Source organism: Piliocolobus tephrosceles, chromosome 10 (assembly GCF_002776525.5).
Source record: "Piliocolobus tephrosceles isolate RC106 chromosome 10, ASM277652v3, whole genome shotgun sequence".
Lineage (NCBI taxonomy): Eukaryota > Metazoa > Chordata > Mammalia > Primates > Cercopithecidae > Piliocolobus > Piliocolobus tephrosceles.
Window position 1 is genome coordinate 115,196,412 of NC_045443.1, and position 22,815 is coordinate 115,219,226.

General features: G+C 46.6%; 1 protein-coding gene across 1 annotated transcript in view; it reads right to left on the reverse strand.

Annotated features, from left to right (window-relative positions):
* The window catches only part of KSR2 (kinase suppressor of ras 2), a 501,760-nt gene that overhangs the window by 39,881 nt on the left and 439,064 nt on the right, over nucleotides 1–22,815 (reverse strand). Inside the window, exons 12-14 of the mRNA XM_026456593.2 lie at nucleotides 22,249–22,321; nucleotides 18,449–18,497; nucleotides 16,234–16,601 (exon numbers count right to left, since the gene is read on the reverse strand). Coding sequence (XP_026312378.2) covers nucleotides 16,234–16,601; nucleotides 18,449–18,497; nucleotides 22,249–22,321 — 490 coding nt within the window. The remainder of the gene's footprint in view (nucleotides 1–16,233; nucleotides 16,602–18,448; nucleotides 18,498–22,248; nucleotides 22,322–22,815) is intronic.

Here is a 22,815-nt window from a genome sequence, read left to right on the forward strand (position 1 = left end):
GACAGGATGAATGGGTAGATGGATAGGTGGATGTTAAACAGATGGGTGGATGTGAAGGTGGGTAGATGGATAGATGGGTGGATGGATGTTGAATGAATGAATGGATGAGAGGGTGGGTGGGTGGGTAGATGGGATGGATGAGTGGATGGATGGCAGGTGGGTTTATATTGAATAGATGGATGGTTCAGAGGGTGACAGGATGGGCAGGGGGACAGGTAAGGGGTCTGGGGGATATAAGATGGTTGAATTGATAAGAGGATGGATGGATGAGTGGTCATTCACTTCTGAGGGTTCAGCTTAATTCAAACAGGTCCAGACAAGGAGGTACATGGCCCAGCTAAAGATGAAGCAGATAATGTTATAATCATTTCACAAACAAGAAAATGGAGCTAGAAGGTTGAAAGGCTTATCTAGAGTCACATAGTGGTAGAAGAAAAACCTGAACTCTTGGCTCCCTCCTCCTTCCATCCCCTTCCCTCTTTGTATTCAGCATCTGATGGAAGGCCCAACCCTCCAAATACCAGGCAAACAGCACCATGTTTTCACCTCCAATTCAGGAGCCAGGTAGTGAGATAAGGCCAGGGATAGGCCAGCACCAAGACTGGAAAAGGGACAGAAAGAAGAGAGCAGGGAGGTGGGAGAGCACACAAACACTACAGAAGGAAGGGCTGCAAGGCCAGCTGAGCCTAGCAACTGCAGCTTATTGACAAGGTAGAATAATAATCCACTGAGCTTCAGTGCTGTGTCTCTAGCTATGAGAGCTGGTCAAAGGCAGCCCTTGTTGCTCAGAGAGAGATCAGACCCGGGGAACTGAGACGCTCTGACAGTCCTCAATGGTCTACAAACACTTCCAAACAAGTCCACCAAGAATCCTTGATCTGTGCCTCCCAGTCCCGAAGGGCTGTGCTAATAACAGCCGTGGAGGGACTGGCCTCAGCTGGGGAAATGCTGAGGATGCTTGTGACCCCCTTCTTTGCCTTTGAAGATACCTGATCTGTTCCATTCTCGAGGTTCCTCTCAGTCTTCTAAATACCTAGAAGAAACAATCTTCTTTTGAAGAGGACTCGAAGTCAAATCTTTAATTTAAAGCAAGAGTGACTTCTCAGCTGTACACTTTCTACTGCCATCAAAGGGAGAAGATGACAAGAGGGCTGGGGAAAGGGGCCTCTGCTTCTCATCACTCAGTCTCAGAGCAAAGACAGACACCTCCCTGGAGACCACTGAAGGATTTGAGTATGAAGAATGGGGGTGCTGACTGTGGGTCCCCTCAGTTGCAGTTCTAACTTTAAATTTTGGTCACCTACACCTGCCAATTCAAGAAGAAAGTTCTCTTCAGCAATAAGGTGCTTATGTATACTTGCTTTGACAACAGCAGGCCTGAGCCCAAATCCTAGCTCCATCATTACCAAAAGCATCAAGCCCACTTGATATATGGAAAAAATCAAAGTGCTTAGAACAGTTCTGGACACATAGTCAGTGCTCATAAACTATTACTATTACTACATGATTTAAAAGATTATTCCACATTTCTGTAGTCTTGGTCACTTTATGAAGAATTTTCGGTTTTGCCTAACCACCTAGAGAAATACAGACTGTTATCTCTGTGTTATAAATGAGAACACTAAGGCTCAGAGAGGTGAAGTGGTTTTGCCCAAGGTCATACAGCCAGCAAATGACAAGGCTAAAACATTCATCCAGGACATCCAAGTCCATACCCAATATTCTTTCTACTGCAGCAAGGGACAGGAGTATTGTATTTACTTCACCTCCATTGAGTACCTGTGGTGCAGTGCTAGCAGTAACAATATCTGCAACAGGCTGGGAGCAGTGGCTCATGCCTGTAATCCCAGCACTTTGGGAGGCCAAGGCGGACAGGTTGCTTTGGGTTCAGGTGTTTGAGAACAGCCTGGGCAACATGGAGAAACCCCATCTCTACTAAAAATACAAAAATTAGCCAGGCGTGGTGGCACATGCCTGTGGTCCCAACTACTCGGGAGGCTGAGACTAGAGAATTGTTGGAACCCAGGAGGCAGAGGTTCCAGTGAACTGAGATCGCACCACTACATTCCAGCCTGGGCAACAGACTGAGACCCCGTCTCAAAAAAAAAAAAAAAAATCTGCAACAACAGCAGCGGATGTCAACACTAATCTAGCACTTGATGTGTGCCAGGCACCATTTTCAGAGCCTTATGTCTATTAATTCATTTAATCTTCACATTTATCCCACCAGGTAGGGACTATTAGACTATTACTACCTCCATTGAACAGATGCAGAAACTGAGGCTCAGACAGTCTAAGTGATTACCAAGACCAAAGAAAAACTTGTGTTAGCAAATCTGCCGAAAGTTCAATTACTCAAGACCCCAAACAACTAGCAAACCAAGAATTCCCCTACAGACTCTTTTGGTGACCACTTGGCTTCTGTTTCCTGATGATCCACAAGGCCAGGCACTGGTGGACACACAGGTGCTCAACTCTGATGTGGAAGAACAGTTCTTTGCCGTTCGAAATTTCTATAAGGCAGAAAATTCTTACAAACTTTACTTTATACCCAAGAGTAAGAGAAGTGGCCAGACTACAGCAGTGACCTATGAAATTCATCTTGGGAAGGCATGGAGAATAGCCAAAAAGAATAACCAAACAAAGATTTTATGTATTCTTTAAGATGACACAGTACAGCCTGGCAGGGTTAGGACTCAAGCTCTGAAATCAGAGGTCAAGGTTATGCCCTGGCTTAGCCTGACACCAGTTATATGTCTTTGGACAAGCCACCTTACCTCTCTAATCCCCAGCTTTCTCATCGGTAAAACAGGGATAACGATTTTAAAAAGCAGTATCTACAAAGTCCTTAGCACAGTGCTCAGTGTGTACAATGAATCCGTTGCTCAATGAATCTGTTCCCTTTTATAAATATCCAAGTGCCATTTCACAAGGAAGCCCTCTTTCATATTAAAAATGATTCACCCAAGTGACCAACTTCCCTTCCTTATTTTTAAAGGACAGTGGTGGCAAACATCAATGATTTGTTTGGAAAACAATACTGCTCAGTCCCAGAGAAGACATGTCTCCTGGAAGTCAATGCATTTCCTGTCTCAGCGACCCCACACTGCCATTCTGGGGAATTTTAGCTCTTTCCTGCTGCGAACTGTTGCTGGGAAAGGATCTTCTAGTTCTGTCCTTGATCCCTCCAATGACTCTGATGACTGAAATAGTCCAACTAACCTGGTTCAGAGGGTGAAGAGCTCTACTCCCAACTGAACCCTAGCCCTACGCTGGAAATGTACATGGTATGCAATTACAGGTTGAATTGTCAAATTACAGGTTGAGCTGTCAAATGTCACTGGGCAGGTGGATAAAGGGTCTGCATGCAGTGATAAAACCACAGCCTAACAAGATGTTAAGGCTGCAAGAATTCTGAGGGACACTTTTCTAGTTGCATCCCATTTGTCCTTGCAACACCAGCCTCTAAGCTGCTGACCACTCCCCTTGCTGGACACTGAGCGTCCCAAGCTTCCATGATAATACCCTCTCCTGGTTTTCCTCAATTCTCTGGTTCCTATCAGCCTTCCTTGCAGGAATGCTCTGTCCTCTTCTCTTCTCAGCTTCTTCTTTCCCCCCACCAAGCTTCTGGTTCTCAAAGTGGGGTCCCCAGACCTGCAGCATCCGTATCACCTGGGATGACTGTTAAACATTGTTAAAATGCACATTCCCAGGCCCCTCCCAGACCTACTGAATGAGAAACTCTGGGGGTAGGACCCAGTAATCTGTGTGTTCAAAAGCCCTCCATGCGCTTCTGATGCACGTTTCAGTGTGAAATCCATGTCTTCTAATACCTTCTAATGCCCATGCTTTCTAATTCCACCCAGCATGGATGATGGCTCCCAGGCTAATATCTCCAGTCTAGAACTCACCTCTGAACAGTGAGATATCTAAATGTCTACTTAACATCACCTCTTAATAGACTTAGACTTGGAGGCACCTCACATTCAACATCCCCAACCAAAGTCTCATGATTTTGCTCCCTGAGCCTAACTTCAGTAGCCTGGTTCCAACCTGCCATCATGTCCCACCTTTCCCTCTTCTATTTTCTTCCAGTGACACCAGAAGGCCAAACATGAACAGAATCTTCCTACCCATAGGCAGAAGGGATTTCTGGGCACTGGACATCTAGACAACACAAAAAAGGAAACACTAAATACAGTTTCTCTTGGAGGAAAATCTCTCCTAGGATTTCTGTAGTTCACTGCCCACCCCCCCACCAAAAAAAAAAAAAAAAAATTCAGTGAGCACCTACTTTGTGCAGGTGCTGTGTTTGAGTCTGGGGATACTGAGTCATTCTGTCTCTCTGTCCTCCCTCCATCTCGTTTCCCTCTTCTGCCAAACAAATTCTTATTTCACAAAGATATATGCTCTCAATGCATATATTAATACATCTATTGATTTTCCTCTTGCCAGTCATTATCAAGATTTATTTATCCTCACAGCTCCCCATTGATTGAGGAAAGCAGTATTCCAGTGGTCAATCAATCCTGATATACTCCATGACAAGGAGTCAATATCTATTTATTATTTGATTTATGGACTTAATTATCTTAAACATGATCAGGCAGGGGACAAGGCCAAAGTTGAGCAGTGACCAAGCAACTGGAGCCAGGTTGGGAATATATCAAACCAAAGCCCGGGGCCCAGCAAGTTTCTGAACAGTGCAGACACACTGATTTTGCTCTGCCCACCCTCACCACCCCAGCATCTGCCGCTGAGGAAAGGGAGGGAAAGGAGCAAGAGGCAGGGTTTCAATTTGTGCCTGCTGCCAACTCAACAAGTCACAAGCCAGGCAGGTTTGGTGGTTTGGACAGTGAACCTGATTTGGAGGCAGGTCAGTTGTTGTCCTCCCCAGGGAATGGGACCCAGCAGTGGGGAGTTCCTAAGGTGTCCGTGGAGCCTAAGAAAGTGGGATGGACTCAGGCACAGCTAGGAAGGGAAAGCTAGGAAGGGAAAGGGAAAGAGGGTGGTTGGATACAAGCTTCAGTAAGAATCAGACAGTCTCTTCCTAGCTTATGACCTTGGGCAGAATCATAATTAAAAAGCTGATTCCCTGCAATCTGACCAACTGGCATGCATTACTGGTTTTTCTGTCTTTTGAATCCCTTTCATGATTCCTTGAAGTAGGTACCGTTCAATTCCCCCATTTACAGACAAGGAAATGGATTGCATGGTACCTATTTCAGAGAGTGGTTAATTACAAAGTTGTCTCCCTATGTAAATCTGTCCCCATGCTCCCAAATCTTTGTTGAACCACTGCCTGCCGGCAGTACGGAGGAAACCGTCCCTTTGCTTTCTGGAACACATGTTAAGGGCCCGATGTTGCCCACACTTGCCTTCAAAACATGCAAATGCAGCTGGCTATTTTTAACGTTGGTAAATAGTGAAAGCTGTTGAAAATGCCTTCGTTTCCAAAGGCCTGCCAACTCCCTGTTGCTTTCCCCTAAGGGAGGCATGCCAAAAATCTCTTAGAACCTAGGGCATTAAAGCCTGCATTTGTTCCTGCTAATATCTTATTAGGAGCAACACTAACTGTCCACACCATTTTTGGAGGAGGGGAATACATCAACAACCCTACTGCAAGCTCTCTTAAGAAGAGGGAATGCCCCAAAGTAGTCTTTATAAAATGCAAACCAGACTGTGTCCCTCCTCTAGTTTAATCCCTGGGTGGCTCCCCTGACTGCCTTTAGGAGAAAGGTTCAAGTTCCTCAGCGTGCCTTGAAAGGTCCTTTAAGATCTCTCTGGTTTCTCTCTCTCTCTCTCTCTGTGTGTTTTTGAGACAGGGTTTCACTCTGTTGCCCAAGCTGGAGTGCAGTGGTATGATCATGGCTCTCTCACTGCAGCCTCAGCCTCCAGGGATCAAGCGATCCTTCTGTCTCAGCCTCCCAAGTAGCTGGACTACAGGAGCACACCATCACATCTGGCTAGTTTTTGTAATTTTTGTAGAGACGGGGTGTCCCTATGTTACCCAGGCTGGTCTTGAACTCCTGGGCTCAAGAGATCTTCCCACCTTGGCTTCCCAAAGTGCTGCAATTACAGGTGTGAGCCACTGCGCCTGGTCGGATCTCTCTAGTTTCATATCTCTTGCTACTCCCCATATATATCCTCTATTCCAGCTCTTGCCCCTTCCCTGGCCTTGCTACCTCCTACCTCTAAGCCTCTGCATATGCTCTCCCCTCCATTAGAAATGTCACTCCCTTCTTGTCCATCTGCCTAATTACTTGGTTGGATAAGGGGCGGGTTCCAGGTCCCTGTGTACCCCTGGGATCTTATTGCAGAGATCACAACACCGTTGAGAATCATCCAGTTAATTTCCTTGTCTGTGAGCTCCATCAAGGGCAGACATCATGCCTTCCTCTCTCTATTCCCATCATCAGGCCCGGCACCCTATACACAGTAAGTGAGTGGGGCAAATACTCCTTTATTGCATTGTTATAACTTACATCACATACTTGGCATCTCTTTTCTTTTCATCACTGTTACTTCTCCCACATCCTATAGTCATCCCTCCAGTGCATACTATATTTTCCTTAAGTCTACTCATTTCTCAGTGATTTTAAGTAAATAGCACCATTCATTTCTGCTGCTACACTTGCCTAAAGGAGTAGACTGTGCTAATGCATGTGAATGTATTTTTGTAAACTTATTCATCCATTCAACAAGTATGTATGGAGGACGTAGTATTTTGGGGGCTGGGGATACAGAGGTCAGTCAAATAGCTGAGATCCTTACTTTCCTGGGGCTTATGTTCTAAGGTGGAGGAGGGAATGCAGGGGGAAAAGTAAGTGAGCCAACATAGAAGAGTAAAATAATTATTATCTTATGTTGAGAATCACCTTGATGAGAATAAAATGCGGGCCAGGCATGGTGGTTCACGCCTGTCATCCCAGCACTTTGGGAGGCTGAGGCAGGCAGATCACTTGAGGTCAGCAGTTCGAGACAAGGCTGGCCAACATGGTGAAACCCCGTCTCTACTAAAAACACAAAAATTAGTCGGGTGAGGTGGCACATGCCTGTAATTCCAGCTACTGGGGAGGCTGAGGCAAGAGAATTGCTTGAACCCAGGAGACACGCGATGCAGTGAGCTGAGGTTGTGCCACTGCACTCCAGCCTGGGTGACAGACCGAGACTCTGTCTCAAAAATAAAATAAAACACAGCAATGAAATAAGAAGAGACAGAGATGCGGGAAGCTGCACAGTGGGAACAATTTTGGGTTGGCTTTCTGACTTCATGCTTCTCTGGTTGCCTCCACCATCCAGCCACTTCTTCTCGGTCCCCTTGCAGAATTTGCCATCTCAACCGGGCCACAATGCTGCAGGTGTTCCGGGCTTCAGGTGCTCTGGGCTTCATCCTCAGGCAACCCTCCTCTTTTCCCCAGATGACCTCAGCTTCAGCAGAAGTCCATGACTTCCATCATCACGTCTATGCAGATGACTCATACATGGTTATTTCTAGTCCCAACCTTTCGTCCAAGCTTGAGACCAGGATATCTAGCTCCCTACTCAAGATCTCCCTCTTGATGGCTCAAAGCTTAGAGGTTCAGTAACTTGGCCAGCATGCAAGCCAGGAGCACAGCTGGGACACAAATCCAAGTAATCAAACTGCAGCCACTGACTCCTATCATTTGATATTATAATAAACACAAAACACTTGCTGTTTGTTATGCCAAAGATGTTTTGGCACCTGAGCGAAAATACATGACTTCTACGATTTGCTGCTACCATTATTATTATTGTTGTTATTATTATATCATTCTTATTATAGCATCATTTTATAGGATGATATTATTATAGCATCATTTTATAGGAGATAAAAGTTATTGAGCATTCCAGTCACAGGAGGCACTATGCTATAGTCTTTTCATATACATCTCTAATTCTTATCACCATCTTGCAAAAGAGATAAATGTTATCCCCATTCTATATGTGGAGAAACTAAGACAAGCAGGAGTGAAGAAATTTGCAATAGACCCAAATGCCAAAGGGGAGTGTTCCATACATATATTATTTAGTGAATATAGCAAGTCATGAAACAGGGCTGCTGGTGTGAGTCTATTGCTCATGGTAGAAGAAGATCTATCCATAAAGATGAATGTGTGTCTCAGAGCTCCTAGCTGTTCATAAGCCCACTGTTTTCCTCCTGGGAATACAGTTAGCTATTTTCCAGCCTTCTTTGCAGTTACGTATAGCCAATGGACTCAGCACCAGCCAATGGCACATAAGTGAAGTGATGTGTACCACTTGTAGGAGGCTCACAGACCACCCCCCTGCTCCCCGCATGGGATGTTCCATGCCCCTTCCTTTTTCCCCAGCTAGAGACAGAGGACTGTACAGCTTAGAAGAAGGCAAATCCAAAAGATGGACAGGGTTTGGATCCCCCCCATACATGGAGAAAAGCCACCTACTATCCAAAAACTTGCATCTTAGACTATTACATGAACAAGAAATAAACTTATATTGTGTTAAACCACTTCACGTTTTAAGGCTTATTTGTTACAGCAGCTACCATTACCCTGACCAATACAATGTGTGAATTTACACACATTCTGGGACAAATGCCTGGACCGATATACACTAAGATGTTAATGTCATTCTCTCTGGCTGGAGGCAGTATGGGTGAATTTCATTTTCTTCTTTCTGCTGATCTGCATTTGCAATTGCAAACAAGTCATTCGCTTGTGTAATAAGATACACAATGTTTTAAAGTGATGACAGATGTCACACGTGCTAATTCAGGATCTTTGAGATTCGAGGAAAGGGGTGGCCAGTGGTGAGGTCTTCAGCCATGCAAATCCTCTGCTGCTCACTGGATGGATTACACAGGCGTATGCAATGTACATGAGATGATGCTGATAATAATAATGATAATGATGCTGTACATTTATAGCGCTTCCTTCACAAAAGTCCCAGGGTGCTTTACATTTCAGCACAATTAAAGGCAGCCACAGACAAAAAACCTTTTCAGCTGTGCTTTATAAAGGGAAAGCGATTCAGCTTTTTGAACATAAAAGGAAGCCGATTCCACTCGATGATGGGGATGGCATCTTCATGTGCTCAGGCCCCCCAACTCCTGTATGTTATATTTAGGACAATCAAACTGGCCTGAAGGGAAACAAAAATCAGACCACAACTACAGGAGTTACAGAAAAAGCAAGTTGAAATCTCATCCAGGTATTACGTTACCATCTTAACAGAAGGCAGGGTTCTCCATGCGTCTGTCTGTCAAATATAGCAGCTTAGTGCTATTATATTTGGAAGCATGGGAAACAGGAACTGATTTGGAGTTGGAAATAAATAATCTAGTAAGTAGTTCCTGATATTTACTGGATTTAAAATGCTGTGCAAATGAGGCCCTAAGGGATTTCATTACTACCTTGTCCCTAGGAGATGAGTAAGTCCTGGATATTTCATGCACGCAGGCGACAGTTAACCTCGCATAACTGAGAAGATGCCTCTCAGACTCTGAGAACCCAGCAAGGGGACTGGTGACATGCACCAAATGAGAAATTTTTAAAATCGGCCGGGCGCAGTGGCTCAAGCCTGTAGTCCCAGCACTTTGGGAGGCTGAGACGGGCGGATCACGAGGTCAGGAGATCGAGACCATCCTGGCTAACACGGTGAAATCCCGTCTCTCCTAAAAATACAAAAACTAGCCGGGTGAGGTGGCGGGCGCCTGTAGTCCCAGCTACTCCGGAGGCTGAGGCAGGAGAATGGCATAAACCCGGGAGGTGGAGCTTGCAGTGAGCTGAGATCCGACCACTGCACTCCAGTCCGGGCGACAGAGCAAGACTCCGTCTCAAAAAATAAATAAATAAATAAATAAATAAAATTTAAAAAAAAATAAAATCATCCTGGGGGGCATGGGGAAATCCAGTTCTTCCTTCCTCTTTTTTCCAGGGGCACGCAGTCTGAGCCCCTCAATTACAAGATGTTTAGGTCACGCCCCTAATACCTCGCCCCATCCTACCCCAGTCGCCGGGAAAGGATCCTGATGAAATTCACTGGTATCGTTCCTGAGAGCCCCACAGAGGTGGAAATGGCAAACTGACAGTCAGGATACCCCAGAGCCTTCTCTCTCAGCTTGTGCTCTTTGGTGCTGGGTTTCCTTGATGCCGTCACTATTCTAACCCATATGCATTTTGACACATTGAACCAACCAGCTGAGTGCAAGAGGAGGTAGGATCTTGCCCATCAGGAAACCCTCAGAGTAGTGTGGGCAGCTTCCATTTAAAACCTTACGCGGGCTTCCCATTGTCTTAGGATAAATGCCACATTCCTTTCTATGGCATTCAAAGCCTTGCAATTATCTGGCCTCTGCAGCCCCTTTCCATAGCTCCTCAAATGTACCAATCTCATGCCTACCCCAGGGCCTTTGCACCTGCAGTTCTTCCACCTGAACTGCTCTTTCTCTGCCTCTAGGCATGGCCATCGCCTCTTCATCGTTAGATCCTAGCTCAAATGTCACTTCCCCTATGAAGCCGGCTCTGAGCCCCTCTTCAAAGTAGCCCTCCCATCACTCTGACCCATCGACCGCCCTGTCTGTGGCCTTCGCAGCACTTATTACAGTGTTTCAATGATCTTATGTGTTTGTTTAAGTTGTTATTGTCTGTCTCTTCCGGAATGCAAAGGCCACAGTACAAACTGTAGACACCGTGTTCTGAGTGTCTATCATGTGGTTTGGCACTGTGCCGGGGTCCGATGAATGTCTGCGGAAGGCACGTTAGTGGAATGTGCTAGCACTGAAGCTAACAGATGGCTCTCAGGCCCCCGGAGGTGCTGATACTGGGTCACGCTAGGCCCTCACCCATTGTGGACTCAGCTGCACACCTCTCAGTAGTGCCTGAGAGAAGAGGTTTCCAAGGTGTGCCCGAAGCTCTTGGCAGTCGTAAAGGCAGTTTGCTCCAGGTGGGAAGAAGGACCCGCTTTCTTTAAAGCAGCAGGTCTCACAATTGAGCATGAACCAGAATTCCATGTAGGGCGTCTTAAAACCCAGCTTGCTGGACACACCCGCAGAGGTTCTGATTCAACGGGGGAGGGTGGGAGAGAGAATTGGCATTTCTATTAAGTTCGTAGGTAAGGCTGGTTAGGGAACCCCATGATAAGAAGCACAGATTTAAATAATTTTAGAGTTCAACAAAATTATTTGGGGAGTGGGGAAGGGGGTGAGGTGGGGGCTTCTGTGAGGGACTGTATGTTCTGTGAGTTCTGCACAGCAGTTTTGTGAGTTGCTAATATTTGTGGAATGAGTTTTGCAGGGAAAGATAGAGTATGTGCATTTCTTTGAGGGGATGTGGGAAAGAGAACAGGAGAGAAAGAAGAGAATTGGTGTGTAATTTAGGGTTTATATGGAAGAGGAGCGAGTGTGTGTGTGTGCACGTGTGTGTGTGCACGTGTGTGTGTGCCTGGTTATGCTGGTGCCACAGGAATTTACAGGGTATTGGAGAAGCACATGAACACCAGAAAATCAAAGCTACAAAAGTGAAGTTCAGTTCTAATAAGCCAGTGGTTCTGACACTGTGGTGTGAACAAAATCCCCTGGCACTTACTAAAAAGGATAGCGGTCCAAGCTCATCGAAGTAGGATGGGCCTCCACCCCGAACTGTTAACAATTTCTCCAGGTGATTGTGATATGACCAAACATGCAGAATCTCTGTGCCACAGAAGTGCTCACAGATGGAGCCCATTCCCCTTGACCCAGCTCTGGCAGCCACTGGCAAAGAAGGAAACTACTACTAGACTAGTATTCAGAGAGACATTTGCTTATTCCCAGTTCTGCCAGTTATTTGTTCTATGATTTGGGCAAGGGCTCCCCCTGCCTTTCTGACCTCAGTTTTCTCACCTGTAAAATAGGCACAAGGATAAACAGGAGAACCTCATCATGCCTGGCCTGAAGAAAAGCACTTGCTGAAAGCTGCTGGAATCTGTGGCTCTTTTGGTTTATTTTTGAGGGCTCTGTCTTGGTTCTACCCCACAACCAGCGAACCGATTTCAGCAAAAAGGCTCAGCCATGCCACCTAGCATGGCTTGGCTTCTGCTGGTTCAGAGCCTTACCCACTGTCAAAATTAGCAACCCTAATTTAGCAAAATTAGCAAAATTAGCAACCCTAATATGGTGATCTTCATAACACAGGGTTTGCCAGTGCGGAGTCCCCTGCACTCTGGACGATGTCTTGGGGGCATTTTTGGTTGTCACAACTTGGGGCTTGGTGCTACTGGCGTCTAGTGAGTAGAGGCCAGGGATGCTGCCAAACATCCTACAGTGCATGGGACAGCTCCCACCACAAAGGCTTTTCTGACCCCAAATATCGGCAGTGCTGAAGATGAGAGATTTTGCTCTGGGGCAGGGCCAGGCACTGTTACTGTATTAAAAGCTCCCCTTCCTCCACCAGGCTTGAGAACCCCTGCTCTCTCCAGTCTTGCTCCCGACAGCTTCTCTACCCTCACCTTCTCCCCTTTGCCCTCACCTGCCACCATCACAGTCTTTTTTCTGGAATCTGCATTTTTACAACTTGCCTCTCCTATGACTCTGGTGCAGGAAGGTCCAGGTACAGCATCTTTGAGATGCTCCGTTCCAGACCTGTTCCCAGCTGCTTCTCAAACACAGCTCGTTATCAGACAAGCAAGGAATACTGTCAGAGTTGGCAGGACACTGCAACAAACATCCGCTTCCACCTGCTCATTTTACAGAAGGAGAAACTGAGGCCTGTGAAACCCTAGATAGCAAGGTAGAAGGGTGAGAGACACTTCACTCAACTCTATTGGCTTTCAGATTTCACTTGGAGTTTTTCACATGAATGATTGTGCAGACTGTCAATAGCTTTGCAATAATCCCATAATGACCCAATTGTGAAACAATTTAGCAATCCTGCTGCTAATAGCATTTGTGGCTATAGCAATTGGGTAACTAGTTGGTTATTACTCATTCCCCAAGAGCCACACATATTGCATTGCAAGGAAGCTAATCTTAGAAATACTTGTTAACTTCGATGATAATTACTAAGTAATTGGCTAGAATGTGCCATTGTGAATTGATCCAGAATATGCCAGGTAATTATCTGGTCTTATGTTCCCTGTAAAATAAATCTAGGGTCCAAAAATGGTTCCAGTTGGTTGGCTATCGTCCAACCATCAACCTCTGCCAGCCAATCGTGCGAATGCAAGTGATTAATCAAATTACTCAAATATTTGGTTTCAAACTGAACGTGCAGATAAGAAACCTGGAGAGCCAACAAGTGGACAGTGCTGAAAAGAAAGAGGGATGCACAGAGGCCCTCCCTAAGATAAATATATAACAACACAATAATATGGAATCAATGCCACTTCTTTGGGGCTCATCTGGCATCCTCACACAAAATACCAAAACACTTCAGAGACCAATTACACGTCCCAAAGCTGCAGAGTCTTTATCGTGGTGCCAGGAAAAGGCTGGGCTATTTGTGAAATCTGTAGGCAGTTGTGGCGCTTGGGGAGGGGGGCTCAGAATTTTGTACATAATAGAAGAGGGCCGCAAATGCAGCTGGCTTGCAGGATGAGCAACACATTTTCATAATGACCACTCGTTTTTCAAGGATGGCTGCTGAGTTTGTCTATTTCCAACTTGCTAGCCTTTGAGAAGCGGGTGAGGGAGGCATGGGGATTAGGCTCCATAGATAATGCTGAACCAGGAGGCAGGAGGGTGGTGAGGAGCTGACCAGAGAGAAAGACGGGGTAAGAGCTTAAGATGGGAGCAATGGAGAGAAGGCCAGGGGTGGGGAAAAGACCACCCTTCAACCAGACTTGTGTATCCCAAGTAATAGGCTATTGACTGCTGCTAAAAGATGAGGATATATACTGGGTAAGAAAGGGAAGGAAAGGGAGCTAAGGGTCTCTCTGTAGTAGATTGCAAAAATAGCCACAGATTTTCCCCATCCTGCAGCCACGTCCTTGCAGCGGGACATTGCAGATCTTCCCATTCAAAAGTAGAGGCTGTGCCTCCATGGCTTGAATCTAGGGGAGAATAGGAGTTTCTTTGGCCAACAGATGTAGGTCTTGACCTCTTGCTGCACTTGGAAACCTGAGACCACCATGAGAATGAGCCTGGGCTAGGCTGTTGGGGATATCCCCTGACAGTCTGCCAACCAGCAGACACACAAATGAGGGCAACTAAGACTGACTATCCCCTTGTTGACCCAGAGCTGACCACAGCCAACTACAAGAGTCCAGCTACTCAGTCTGGCTAAGCCCAGAACTGTCCATAGGATACAGTGAAACCACCAAGTTGTGGAGTAGTTACTCAGCAAAAGCTTACACTCAGAACAGCTCAGCCCCTGAAGATTACCTGGGCTGATTTCTTCAGAGCCACTTCTCTGCCTTGTGCAGTGTTGAGAACCACCATTTTTACCCTGATTTAAGGAGGCTTGGAGGCCCATCCCTAGATCCCCAATCTTTCACCAGCACTTATCATTCAAAGCACGAGTCACTCCAGTCAACCCACCATCTGCATCATCTATGGATACAGAATATAATGCACCTTCTACCAATCACCAAGTTCTTATAAGTGGACTCAGGGAGGTTTTGTCTCACAAGGGAGGAGATCAAAGACACACTAGCTCTTCTCTGAGCCCACAGCATCTGCTCTGGGCCTGCTAAGATGCAAGACTTGTGCATTTGGGGTCTCACTGCTTGAGTTGAGTGGAGGAAGGAGAGAGCTCCTAACAGGCCTTTGGCATCACAGGTCATACTAAGAATGCCACTGCAGAGGCCAGCCCTAATGTTGCAGGGGAGCCAGTGGCAGAGTTTAAAAACAAACCAAAGGATTGTTTCACAGCTGTTTCATCAAAACCAAAGCTATTTTTCCCCCCAGTGCCTCAAGCCTCTGGGAGAGGCCAGAGAGCAAATCTGAGAAAGTTCAAGAAACATTTTCACAATGTTAGTTCTCTATGAACTATCCCTTTTGTGTACCCAAAGACCACAGATCCTGGATATTCCAAACCACAATGGTAAAGACTGCAAATGTGCTCTGCAACTTCCATGAAAACCAGAATAATAGTTATCAGAATCTTGGCTCATGTGTGTCATCCCAGCACTTTGGGAGGCGAAGGTGGGCAGGTCACCTGAGGTCAGGAGTTCAAGACCAGCCTGACCAACATGGCAAAACCCTGTCTCTACTAAAAATACTAAAGTAGCCAGGCATAATGGTGCATGCCTGTAATCTCAGCTACTCAGGAGGCTGAGGCAGGAGAATTGCTTGAACCAGGGAGGTGGAGGCTGCAGTGAGCTGTGATCGCGCCATTGCACTCCAGCCTGGGCAAGAGGAGTAAAACTCTGTCTCAAAAAGAAAAATAATCTTAATCAGGGGTCTGCAGACTATGGCCCACGGGCCAAATACAGCCCACTCCCTGGGTTTGTAAATGAACTTTTATTGGAACACAGCTCTGCAATTTCATTTGCAGATTGTCTACAGCCGCTTTCAGACTACAATGGCTGAGCAGAGTAGCTGCTACAGAAACTGTACAACCCACAAAGCTGAAAATATTTACTATCGGGCCCCTTACAGAAAAAGCTGGCTGACTCCTGATTTAGTCGAATATACTCATTTCACATATGGAGAAAGTGACTCTTTGAGAAGCTGTTACACAAATACTTGGAATATAGGGGGAGCAAGACCCGATGTTTCTGATTCTCCATTTAGTACTCTTTGGTTTCACTAAAGAGTTTTCGCATTAAAAGTATTTTCTGGGTTTAGGCGTGGTGGCTTACAGGCCTGCAATCCTGGCACTTGGGAGGCCAAGGCAGGAGGATTGCTTGAGGCCAGAAGTTTGAGACCATCCTGGGCAACATAGCGAGACCTCATCTCTACCAAAAAATTAAAAAATGAGCCAGGTGTGATGGCACACACCTGTAGTGCCAGCTACTTGGGAGGCTGAAGCGAAAGGATCTCTGCAGTCCAGGAGTTCAAGGCTGCAGTGAGCTATGATCATACCACTGCATTTAAGCCTGGGCAACAGAGGGAGACCCTGCCTCTAAAAAAACAAATAAATAAATTAAGTATTTTCTGGACTGTTAAGTCTTAAACCATGTAAGTCAACTGTACATAGTAGAACTGGAGATGGTCTATTAACCAGAGTGGTCAAGTAAGCAGAAAACCATTTCTCAACCATGCCAGAAGCAGAGTTTTGTCAATCCCTGGGTGGGAGCCCAGGTGGAACTGACCTGGTGATGATGGCCAGGTGAGGCGGGCTCATGCAGGCGCCCATGAAAAGCACCACGTTCTCGTGCCGTGTCTGCCTGTAGGCCATCACCTCCCGCTTGAAGGCCTTGAGCTGGTCCTCGTTGTCCCTCTCAATGTCAATCAGCCGGATGGCCACCTCGCCGTGCCAGCGGCCGTGGTACACTTGCCCAAAGCGGCCCTTTCCAATTAGTTCACCGATCTCCAGCTGCTCAAAGGGGATGTCCCACTCCTGAAGGAAGATGCTGGTCTGGCTGGCCTTGCGTGGGAAGCTCCGGGCCGAGAGGAGGGACAGATTCATCTCCTCGAAGTCATCCTCTGACTCCTCGGCCTCATCGTGGACCTCTTCATTCTGTGGCCGGAGTGGGAGAGAGGTCAGAATTGGGTTTGCCACTGCCCCAGCCTCCCTCATGGTCCTGCTGGGTCCCGTGTGCATGCGTAGGTCTGGCCACATCTCTACATGCATCTGGAGCTGGTGCAGACACACGTCCCTCTGTTTCCCCAGGTCTAGAATCTGGTCTAGAATCATACTACAGTGAAGGTGCTGAAAGGGAGATCATGATCATCCACCTCTCTTGTGCTAAATGGGGGGATACTGAGGCTCAGAGAGAAGTGTTATGGGGATCACCCATTCCACTTTGCTGGAATCTTCCTGGTTTTAGCACCGAAAGTCCCATGTGTTGCCCTGGGAAGTGACTCACTCCAGGTCATGCAGCCAGGCAGAGGAGGGACTAAGATTCAGGTCTCTGGACTTGAATATCCGAGGCCCTTCCTATTCTTCCATAGTCTTTTGGTTTGGTTGTTTATGTGCATGTGATAAAGTTGACAGGCTAGACAGGCTAAAACAACGGGTACACCGTGCATCTGCATGTAACACGTGACAACTGCCAGCATGGAGTATCTTTTGCTTCCCCCAGGGAATTTGGAATTGATGATTCAAAAATTGGGAGAGGTCAGAGCTACAAGCTAGATGTTTGAGGCTCCTACAGCAGCTGGGAAGGTAGGAGACATGAGAGTGAGGGGTTACAGTATGGGCTTAACAATCAGACAAAGCGAGCTGAAATCTGGCCTCTGTGTGACCTTCAGCCAGTTGCTTTACTTCCCTGAGGCTGCCTTTCCTCATTGTAAAGTGGGGGTAAGAAAATCTGCCCCAGGGGCGGTGTGAGGTTTTAGATGAAGGCCTGATAAGTTCTTTGTACAGAACTGACCACCTGTATTAAACACCCAGTGGGAGGCCCGAGAAAGTGCAGATTCCTGGGCCCCACCCAGCACTATTGGATCAAAATATCAGCAGGCCAGGACCAAGAATCTGCATTTTTGCCATGCACACCCACATGACTCAGGCATACTTCGGCGTGACTACCACTAGAGTTAAATGCTCAAGGCGTAGGGACCTACCTTATCAGCATGATATCTAGGGGTGCTTTGGGGTGAACTGCCTCTTGGATTCTCCTGCAGGATTGTAGGAGCAGCAGGGGCCAGGGCCAGCAGGGATTCCCAGAGACCCTGGGACCTGATGAAACAGCCTGAGAAGGTGGCCTCTTGAGTGGGTACAGGTCTTCCTGACCCAGAATACCTGAGCAAACTGACCCCCTTGGCACACTCAGGAGAAACAATACAGGAGACATTAGTTTCTCCCAGGATCATATTTCAACAAGATAGTCCCAGAAAAGAACACGATTTTCCTTGGAAGCCCTGACTCGATTCCTTTCAGTAGAAGACACAGTGCAGTGGCAGAGCTGAGGGGCCAGGACTCCACGGTTTCCAGCCAGGGCATTTTATGTATTTCTGCAGCTGCTTAGGCAGGTGGGAAGAAGCCTCAGCGCATTCTCAATACTTCCAAGCTCCGCATCCCTGAGGCCCCCACCTCCTCCCACATCTTCTTTTGAAGGCAGCAGGGCACATCCCCCTTGGTAGTCACCCGGCCCTGAGCTGATCTTTCAACTAAGAATGCAAATCTCTTGACAATTTCCGCACAACTGGCCTTTCCATCATGCATGCCATATAATGGCCCATTAGGCTCAGTGCTAGGAGGGGCCACCGCTTGCTAAATGTGCCAGAGTTAGAACATCCATCGGTCAGGGCCACCACAGCCCCAATCTGACCCCAAGCCCTCTGCGTCATCCAAAACGTCAGTCGGCTTTGCCAAGTTCTGGGCAGCCCCTGGAAAATGTCGCTTCACTGCTCTCTGATTCTCACCTCCGACGTTGGCTCCACTTCAATTTGAAGTAATGGATTTCCTTCCAAGCTGTAAAGAAAGAAAAAGAAACGTGATCCCTAGGTGAAAAGGTAGGTCTGTATATTGAGTTTAGCTTTGTATGAAGAATCCTCAGATGAGAAGTCTTCACCACCAAGCCTTTACCTCACATTTCATTTCAACACGTGTGTCTGCAATAATCCATAACCTCGCCACACACACACACACACGAAACACAGTGTGCAAGGAGCTTGTTTTAAGTTGATTTTCTGGGCCGCTCAGGGCTCATTTTTATTCATTGCTTTGGTTTCAAGTAATCTAGCAGCTTTCTTATAAACTGGCCTAAACGCCCTGGGTAGACAAGTCCTCAGAGCTCTATATGTTTGCCAGGAAAGAATTAATCAGATCTCCGAAGTTCACACAAATTTGGAATTTCTTGGAAGGATCTCAGTGTTCTTGTTTGTCTGTTCATTCATGCATTCATGCGACTATTGAATAGATGTGTGTGCCAAGAACAGTGTTGGGCCCTTGGAGGGATATAGAATTGAAACTGGCATGGCTTCTGACCTTAAGGAATATTGTGTTCCTACTGAAGGAACTAAAGCCAGTATGTAGATACTATGCAGAGAGGCTAAAAGTAACAAGGCCAAAAGTTAGGTATGAATTGGATAAATGGAGTGTGGTGGGAATTCCAAGATGAGAGAATTACTGGGTGTATTTAAAAGTTCCCAATGTTTGAGGTAGGCCTTGCCAATCACATGGAATGAGGACGTGTGGAATGAAAATAAAAAGACCATATTGAACTGGAAGACACAAGTGTGTGTGTGTGTGTGTGTGTGTGTGTGAGATGCATTCACAAGCTCATGAGCTGCAGTTCTGTTCTTAGTAAGCAAACATTTTGGGTATAGATGCTGGCAGGGCGTCACAATGTGTTTGTGTGAGCACTGTATAGGTATTATGGGATGTGCTTTGTGCAGGGTTATCTTGTGTGCATGTGAGTTGGGTGTACACACAGGATGTCGAGGGGGATGCTGTATGCTGATGGTATAATTGGGTGTGCATTAGAGGTGTGAGCAGACTGTCAAATGCATGTGACATCTGACATGTCATGGATGCTGAGCACAGTGTGCATTAGAGGTATGTTGCGGGGTTTACACTTGAGGATGTGTACGTGTTTTTGAAGTGCAGCAGGGAGACAGAATGGGGCTGTTGAAGGCATGGAAGAGCTGAGACAGGTGAGAAAAAAGAGTCACAATGAATACCCCACCCCTCCTTTCCTATTTCCCCAGTAGATCCCCCCTTCCCCCTCCTCCTTTGGGGAACCTCCCGTATCCTGACCCTCAGATCGCAGGAAGTGGCTGACTCCACAGAGTCAATCCACTTGCTGGAGGGGGTCCTGGTGAGAGAGAGTCTGAAAGACCACAAGAACTAAAAGAAGGAGAAAGAAAGGTCAATCCCAAAGTGGCATTTGCCATGGTATTAACCAATTATTCATAGCACAGCCTGGGAAAGTGGAATGAACCTGCACGATGACAGCTGACATGCTGGGAACTTGATGCCCTGGGGGAGACTTGGCTGGGACAATGCAGCTGGAGTCCCTCCTCATGCCCCAAACCAAAACAGGCCACCCTCCTCTCTGCATCAAGGCGTGATTCCAGCAGCCAGGGCTATTCAACTATTTCCCTCTGCAAAGAGTTGCCATCACTCCACGCACATTTAAGCAGATCGCAAGCAGCTATTGACTGGTTTTCGCTGGTCAGTTAATAACCTGGAGTTCATCTTGGACTCCAGTTAATAACCTGGAGTTCATCTTGCACAAATTGTAGAATTGGTTTATGTGAAGCAGAGAAATGATCCGGAGCTAGATGTCAGCACCATATCCTCCGGCAAGTTGCTACTCCTTTGATTTCAGAGATGTACCATGTAAGTCTTTAATAAAGTCCTTAAGACCAGTCAGAAAAGATGAAGCAGTTAGGGCACCCAGAAGAAAAACTAAGTAGGCAAAAGGTGAGTTGGGAAACTGATCAAATCCTAGCAAGCCCCAGGCTTCCATCACAACCAAAGAAGTTAAGGAGGTGACTTTGTGGTTATTACTTTTTTTTTCTTTAGACAGAGTCTCCCTCTGTTGCCCAGCTGGAGTGCAGTGGTACGATCCCACCTCACTGAACCTCCACCTCCTGGGTTCAAGCGATTCTCCTGCCTCAGTCTCCTGAGTAGCCGAGTAGCTGGGATTATAGTTGTGTGCCACCACTCCTGGCTAATGTTTGTATTTTTAGTAGAGACAGGGTTTCACCAGGTTGGCCAGGATGGTCTCCAACTCCTGACTTCAGGTGATCCTCCCACCTTGGCCTCCCAACGTGCTGGGATTACAGGCATGAGCCACTGCGCCCGGCCAAGGTGACTTCACTTCTGCTGCACAAGCAATAAACCACCTGGAAAGAGGGTCTGTTTCTGAAGGATGCTACGCACAAAGATATTCGTTGCAGCATTATTTACAACAGTGAAATATGGGAAACAATGTAAAATCCAGCAATAGGAAAATGGTTAAGAAAATTATTCTACATCATATGTCATTTTACAGCCATTAAAAACAACGTCAGACAGGTGTGGTGGCTCATGCCTGTAATCCCAGCACTTTGGGAGGTTGAGGTGGAAGGACCGCTAGAACCTAGGAGTTTGAGACCCGCCTAGGCAACATGGCAAATCCCTGTCTCTACAAAAATAAAAAAATAAAAAATTTGTTGGGTGTGGTGGCACACACCTGTAGTCCCAGCTACTCGGGAGGCTGAGCTGGGAGGATCACTTGAGCCCAGAAGGCTGAGGCTGCAGTGAGCTGTGATTGTGCCATTGCATTGCAGTCCTGGGTGACAGAGTGAGACTCTGTCTCAAAAAACAAACAAACAAAAACCTAGAACCAACAATGTCTATGGAGAGGCTAAAATAATATTCATAAAATGTGACGTTCAACATAAAGGTAACAAAGCAGGATAGTAACTGCTTGCATATCTTGTGGGTCGTAAATATGTAAAATATAAATGGAAAGAACACACATAGAAGTTCTAACAGTGGTGAGATCATGAGCGATTATTTTGCCTTTCCCTTTTTAATGAATAGTCCAAATTTTCCAAAATTAGCTTATATTAGTTTTATAATAATATGAACCAGAGGTTAGCAAATTTCTTTCTGCAAAGGGTCATAGAGTAAATATGTTTGGCTTTGCAAGCCCTACAGTTTCTATTACAACTACTAAACTCTGCTGTTATACTGAGAAAGCAACCCTGCACAATATATTGTAAACAAATAGGTATGCTGTGTTCCAGTAAAACTTTATATAAAAACAAGCAGGAGGTTGGATCTGTCCCATGGGCTATAGTTTGCTGATTCCTGGTATAAACCTATATGAGATTTTCAAAAGTTATTCCACGTTCAGTGACATGGAATAATTACCCTTTCATTAAGCCCTAGCTATCGCCTGGGGAAAGTTGTCTTCCTAATCATAGGGGTGTTATGGGTCCTTAGGAAACGGTCCAGCCCCTGGAAAATGCATTTGACAGGCAGGGGCAGAGACACAAGGCATAGCTGCTTGTGAGGAACAGCATTGCCTCTCTCTGCCTGAGTGCTTACGTTCTTTCTCTTTGCCTAAGTTATTCCCTGTGTCTCTCTGTACCCCTTGTACATCTCCCTCTGCCCCCAACTCCATCAGTTCCAGGAAGAGGAGGAAAGAAGATAGGGAACCTGAGTGGATTGTAGGGCCAGGGCTGGGAATCTCGGAGAAGGGGGAAGACATCTCTGTCCCACTTACATTGGATTCGAGGTCACCGGATGCAGGATGACCTGGGGCGCCCGGGTCGGCGTCTCTGGCACCGGCACCACATCTGAAAACCAGAGATTGGACATTCAGAAAACAAATGTGAAGTCCACAACCCCCACAAAGGCCTGATGCCTGGGTGACATGGTAGCTAATTTTTCACCAGATCTTGGATCTCTGCCCTTGGCCAATCTCCTTTCTCCTTTCCTGGACCACCTGGACTCTACCTGCTCAGCTGGACCAGGGTTCTGGATGACATCCTCCACAAAATTCCTCATTGTTGAGTAGGGGGCTGCCAGAACCCTCAAGCATCCAGCCTGAAGCATTGACTGATCATCTCTGAATCTTCCTTTCTCCTGGGTTCCCTTTGGTATGATAAGGCCCCTTGGTTTCACATCTTCTCAGTGCCCAGCTCAGGACCCTATGACCATCTCTTCCCTGCCACATGGCTCTAGACCCCTCCTCACCCTTGCCCATTGTTCCACGGCACTCCACCCTCTCAGGCCTTTCCATGGTGCCTTGGGACCTCCTTGGGTCCCACTGTGCCCTTAGGACTTCCCA